The sequence below is a fragment of the Telopea speciosissima genome, chromosome 9, assembly GCF_018873765.1.
Source record: "Telopea speciosissima isolate NSW1024214 ecotype Mountain lineage chromosome 9, Tspe_v1, whole genome shotgun sequence".
Taxonomy (NCBI): Eukaryota; Viridiplantae; Streptophyta; class Magnoliopsida; order Proteales; family Proteaceae; genus Telopea; species Telopea speciosissima.
In genome coordinates this window covers 41,239,181-41,245,870 of record NC_057924.1, presented here as the reverse complement: position 1 = coordinate 41,245,870, position 6,690 = coordinate 41,239,181, and the positions used below count along the sequence as shown (strand labels likewise).

The 6,690-nt window shown below is 41.1% G+C and overlaps 1 protein-coding gene across 1 annotated transcript; it reads right to left on the bottom strand.

Annotated features, from left to right (window-relative positions):
• Positions 1 to 2,755: 2,755 nt before the first annotated feature.
• LOC122638895 (ankyrin repeat-containing protein ITN1-like) lies at positions 2,756 to 5,467 on the bottom strand. Its single transcript, XM_043831747.1, has 3 exons — positions 4,977 to 5,467; positions 4,529 to 4,835; positions 2,756 to 3,523 (listed from the first exon to the last, which is right to left on the bottom strand). Exons 1-3 carry the CDS (start codon positions 5,465 to 5,467, stop codon positions 2,756 to 2,758), a joined length of 1,566 nt encoding a protein of 521 aa, XP_043687682.1.
• Positions 5,468 to 6,690: the final 1,223 nt, after the last annotated feature.

Sequence of the window (6,690 nt, the reverse complement as noted above, 5' to 3'; positions counted from 1 at the left end):
CTGTCCGTGTCCTGTTGTCATTATCGCCGAAGGTGATGACAAAAATTGGTGTCTACAATAGGTTATTATTTCAATAAAAATCATTATTCACACCACTAAATTGGTGATGACAGATGGTGAATTATTATAATGGTTTGCTATTTCTAAACTCTCTCTCTCTTCATAAACAAAGTCTAAATATGAGGAATTATGTGAAAGTAGTAGACTTTAAAATTAGTTTAAGTCTAACATATCTGTTCGTATGAGATGTTAATATATACATTGACACACATTAGAACATGATCTGATCTACCGTTTTTCTAGAACAATTCCTATTGTCCTTGTTTTGGGCTCTACATTATAATAATGTTTAGACCTGATTAGGAACCAAAACCGGACCACCCATTACTTAATGGTCCTGGATCTCATATTTGAAACCGGTGAGTTTATTGGTCCTGATCTGGTCTTGACATGTTAGTGCCGAAACCGCTAACGAATCGGACCCGTGTGTGATTTCTCTCTTTGTTTTTCTTCTGCAAAATTGTCATTCTACAACGTTGTTTTTCTAACGGAAATTCATACGAGTAGGGTGATGTCACAATTTGTCTTTCATAAAAAATATCACAATTGGCCCACAAAATGTGGAGTTTTCCTCCACCATGGTAGAAGTAAAACCTCGATCTGATCACTTCCCATGTAAGATGAAAGTTTGAAACTACCCTCATTATGATCATCATCTTACTTTCTCAATGCTCAACAAGAAAACAATTCCTCCTTTGCCGTGGGTGTCTGTAAAATATAAGCCTTAATTCCTTTAATTTGTAATTTGGACTCAGGATTCAAAGTATCATTTACCCGACCAAATTTTGATGCTAACAATTTTTCCTTCTAACCTCACATTTATTGATCGAATTCTTGTGCAAGCATTTCCCTCAAGGGATTGATCCTTCCTAGGCTAGTTTGTTTGTTGTAGGGTTTTTGTCATCTTCCTTCAAGATGGATGATGGTAAAATTTATCCTTTATTATATTTGATCATCTTATTAAATATTGGACAAAGTTTCTCTTCACTATGGGTGAAGATTCCACCATTGGAGTACTTGAAATAAATAAATCTTATAAAGACAGATGGATTAAAAATGCTCTTGGCACTGTTTCAAGAGTCCCATGTAGAGATTTAATGTGGTTAATAAAGAGATTCGTTTTGCGAAGCCGGAGTAAAGTTGTGTACATTTTCTCATCTCACACCCTGCAATAGCAGGAGCCTTGTGCATTGTGGTGCTTTTGAAATGCATATTTTAAATAAATAAATATCCAATCCTGAATCTCTAATTAGATATAAATTAGTAGTAATTTACTAAGTTTTATAATATAAGGAAATGAACAAAATGTGTCACTTACTAAGTACTAAATATGAAGGTTGGAGTTCGCTTCTTAAAATATGGCCATCCTGTCCCGTTCAATTCCACAAGCCTCTTATACATTCTCATTCGATCCTGGCAGAGAGCAAGTCATAAAAGAAAATTCATTGGATTTAGGGATAATCAAATTCAAACTAATGACTTCCACCAGATAAAGATGACACTCTATTGGTTGCATTTTGGACTAGAAGGAGGCAAGCAAATGAAGGAAGACATTATGGGTCGACTACAATAAGCAAAGCCCTTTATAATTATTTTTTTTGGGGTCAAAAGAAGGCCTTTCGGCCAAAGAACTTTATTGGAGGAAATCAGAAAAGTTACTCCTTTGAAAGATAGCAGAATTTTCAAAAGGAGGGGGGAGCCACCACACAGAGGACTTTAGAATGGGATTCGAAGGTCGTGCTTGGCGCGTTGGTCAAGTGCTCATTTGCTGAACGCTTGGTCACGGGTTCTGGAAACAAGGATCAGGCTGCGTACATTTGACCTTCCCCAGACCTTGCTAAATGCGGGAGCCTTGTGCACTGGGTACGGCCTTTATTTTTTTATTATTTTTTTCTGGACCTAAGCATTTGTTGAGTTTTTAATAAGCTCAAGGCCTAGCCTGAATAAATGTCATTATTTTACGGTAATTCTGACGTCTTACACATTGTGCTCTGTTTGGTTGCAAAGAGAATTAAAGGGAAGAGAAGTGAAATTTCCATACTTAAAGATGAAACTTTTGTAATCCTTACCCCATGTGACAATATCACTAACTCAAAATCATGCCATACTTGGTTATTAAATTCCACTTTACTTTGCATCCAATTCCGTTTGATTTAAAATGTAAAATAAAAATTACATGTAAAATGTATCATTACTAAATATGATAAGAAATTTAAGTAGTGTATACAATCACATGGGGGTAATGATTACAAAAATTTTAATTTTAGGTTTAAATATTTTTCCTTCTCTTCCCTTTAATTTCCCTTGCAACCAAACTTAGCTTTGGCTTAAAATGTAAAATAAAAATTACATGTAAAATATATCATTACTAAAAATGGTAAGAAATTTAAGTAATTTATGCAATCACATTGAGTAATGATTACAAAAGTTTCTTTTTTAGATTTGAAAATTCTCTTTCCTTCCATTTAATTCCCTTGCCAACAAAATGGTGCCTAAATTGTTACACTTAACATGAAACACGACACATTTCGAATTCTGATTCAACTACATGCAATCAAAAGAAAGTTACAACATTAAATTCACCACTTTGATTTTTACAAGATGCACCCTATTTTGATAACTTCTATTCATACCATGCATCAAGAGCAGGGAATATGAAACACGTATCAACATTGAATGATTAATCCATTATGGGTCATTTTATTGTATTGGGCTCTCCTCCAGCCATAGTAGGAATTGAAGGATTCAGTCCAACAAAAACATGGTTGTTTGGATCATTTCCAGCTCCTGCCACGGTTGGAGGTGAGTCAGATCCCATTTTATTTGCCTCAACAGCAGGAACGCGTAGAGTTGTAGTAACGATCGAATCCGCGTGTTGCGTCCACTTCACAAGAATGGGTAAGCTAGAGCCTATGATGCAAACAACAATTCCCAACCACGTAGACTCAATTGATATCACCGCGTAAAAACCTGAAATAAAAGCAATCATTGCTGAGCAGGCTGCGCCGAAAATTATAAACGTACTTTGATAGATTGTTGATCTTGAGGAAACGCTGTGACTGAAGCTGAACGTGGCAAGGAGGAATGGAAGTAGCGCCGCCATTGAGAAACACATGGCAATTGTGTTTGAAATGCAGAAGATTATTAGGGTTGGCTTGTGTATGAGTGATGGAGAACCAGAACCATCGACCTTCAAACCGCCAGGTATTGTAAAAGCTGCTGCAAAAATTATTGTAACAAGGAGTGCTGCCACCACAGACATCGTGTTTGCCAATTGTGTCATGTCCGTGTCTTGCACCGTTGCCGTTGCTGCGTCCACCGACATCGTGTTGGCCGCTTTTGTCATGTTCGTGTATTTCGCGGTTGTGCTGACGCTGTTTGGATCCCAAATAGGAAGGCGCATTAAGGGGCGAACTCTACCCCGAGGTGCCCCATTTTTTCTCAACGCCCACGTGGTGATTCTCTACATTATACGACAGTACACTCTTAACTTCACATGCCATAATGTTTTAAAGCTAAAATAAAACTATGCAATCATAATGAGTCATCAGATTTAATATAAAATTTTAAATTGACGACTTCTACATGTTTTAAACTAACTCAAGATTGGGATTCCTAGCATGCAGAGCGCGGATCCTATCCTTGTACAAGTATGTAACGTCCAAGGTCTTCTTGACCCAGTCACATGGAATTCACTATGGGACCCAATTCATGTGAGTGGTCCTGGAGGACTTTGAACGGTACTCAATAAATAGTCTTGGTTGAGCTGGAGGATCCAGCCCAGCAAAATAGGGGTGTTTGGGTCATTTCACAAGCGCCCCCACACCCCCCCCCCACCGAAATGACTACCCCCTTTGTTTTGCTGGGCTGGATCCTCCAGCTCCCGCCACAGCTAGAGGAGGCAGGTCCTAATTTTCCTCGGTATAATTCCAACACAAACATGTCATTCATATATCACAATTCCAGTGATGGGTAGCCCCTGCAGAGAATGTTCATGTACGTGAACGACTCACATCCATTCAGATGGAATCCATTCAGTGGGAATATTCCATTTGAACCACTGTGAGTCATTCACGTACGTGAACATTCACCACCCTCGCCCCTGCATTTTCTTTATTGGAGTTCTAAACGTTCATACCCCAAGACCTCTATTTTGTTTCTTACAAATACTTTCAAGTGATCGAAGAGGGAAAATTATCCTCTCAGGTTCACTGCCCCGTACAGTTTCCTAGGGGCTCTCATAAGAGGGGGGTAGACCCCATCTGGGCAGTGTGTTCAGGCAGGGGGTAAGCTGGTCATTTCCACCCCCTATGAGAGGAATCGAACGAACTGTACCGAGCAAGGAACCTGAGAAGATAAAGATCCGATCGGAGAGGATCAGAGACCTTGGGGGATCATTTAGAATTCACATTTTCTTAATTGGAGTTTTAAACATGGGGTTCATACCTTTGCTTCTAGAGAAAACTACGGCATGTAAGGCAGTCTGACCCATCGGTCCAACAACGTTGTTCCTCCCGCCTGCACCAAGGATCTTATCTACAACGGTGACAAAGCCAGCTTCAGCAGCCAGGTACAACGGACTCTCACCTTTAGTATTGACAACAAGGATGACCAGTTCACTGTTCAGATCCAGTAAATGGAATGCCACCTTTTTGTGTTTGCTCAGTAACGCTTCATGGAGAGCGGTGTTGCCATAATTGTTTTCAGTTCTCCATATTGGCAGTGAAGGCTTTTCTGATGATGTTATCCCATTTACTATTTCGCCTGTACTACTACTACTTTCAATTTGAGAAATTGGAGGATGAGTTTGATCAATCGAATCGATGAGACTCGTCATGCTATTCATCATCTATTGATTTTGAGTCCCCCAGTCTGGACATGAAGGCCTTTCCCCTTCCTCAGCTTCTCTCAGAGACCTCCCTAAAGTTATATCATCTCCTGTAGTTGCACTATTTCTAGTGCTACTTTGACTCTGAGAAGTGCGAGGAGGTTCTGTGTTGTTCTCATTGTTCCCCTCTCCGGTTACTGCTCTATTATTTTCTGTACTTTGAGGAGACTGAAGCTTCTTAAAGGAATCGGTAAGCAGTTCGACGATGCGAAGGTGACCAGCCCTGGCAGCAACATGAAGTGGGTTGTCTCCTCTCTTGTTTTGGTGATATACAAGGGAAGGGCAAAGAGTAAGAACTCTCTCCACAAACGCTTTATATCCAAACCTCGCTGCTATGTGCAGGCAATTGTTTTTCTCGTGTGTCAAACAGAGGAGATGGCGTCTAAGCCTCTCTTTCCTCTCCTCGGATTCTGTATCTGAGGATAGGATTAACTCCTCAGAGATTTCATTTGAGGATAGATAATGAACATCTCCTGTTGCCGCTGCCTTGTAGAGTCTTGGACTCATATAACTCTCCATTACCTGATTCCTGCATTTAGAAGTTAGAAAATGTTTTAAAAGCGTCTTTTTTTGGCCACCCCTGTTATTTCTAAGGATCCAGATCCTCTACAGGTGCGTTGCCCATAGCAGCCTGAGCGGCGTAGACTGAGCTGTGGGTGCAAAGACCGCATTACCCCTGCCCAAACGCCTTGCCAAAGCGGGGTAAGGCGGTCATTGCACGCGCGGCCCAATCTGCGCCGCACAGGCCGCTACGGGCAGCTGCACCGTAGACGATCTGAATTGTATTTCTATAGGTCCAGATCTTCTACGGCACGGGCTGCCTGTCCTACCGTGCTGCAGAGACACAAGGCGGTATGCATTGACCACCTTAACCCTGCTCAAGCGCCTTGCCCGAGCGGGGGTAAGGAGGTCAATGCGCACCGCCTTGTATCTGTGGATCGTGATCCTCTACGACTTGCTGCCCATAGCGGCCATAACAGCGCACACACAAGGCATGGCGCAATGACCGCCTTACCCCTGCTCGAGCGCCTTGCCCGAGCGGGGGTAAGGCAGTCATTGCGCCGTGCCTTGTGTGTGCGCTGCTATGGCTGCTACGGGCAGCAAGCCGTAGAGGATCTGAATTGTGTGTCTGCACAGCACAGGCAGGATAGGGCAGCGCACCATAGAAGATCTGTGTTGTATTTTTAATCCATTCCAAACCGTGTTCAGTATATGAATCTTTTTTTTTTTTCTTTAAAAAAAAGTAGTGATTGATGGTTCTAGAACCGCTAAGCCTACGTTACATGCAATAGTACCTAGAATTACTACTGAAAAAATATATAAAAGATCGTTGGGCCATGCGGGTTCGCCGTAATAATTATGACCCATCCCTTTAGCCAATTTAGCTCTTAATACAGGATCATTCAAGTCAGGTTTCTTTGTTATTGGGATAGGTGAATTCTTAGGGATCCATCCTCCAAAGGAACCGGACATGATAATTTTTTATCATCCGGCTCGAGCAAGAATCAAAAGAAGGCAATAGATCTATAGAAAATATATATGGATTATCCATATCCACACATATATTATATGACTCTATGGAAGAAAAGATTTACCGGATTGCATTTTCCAGAGTTGCAACTATCCATTGCAAGGAATTTACTTCGTACAGGTAATTGCTCAATACCCAAGTAGGCTTCCAAAGTTGATCATGATTAAGTGCTTTTTGGGTCGTCTCATGCCTTGCGATTGGTCTTTATCCC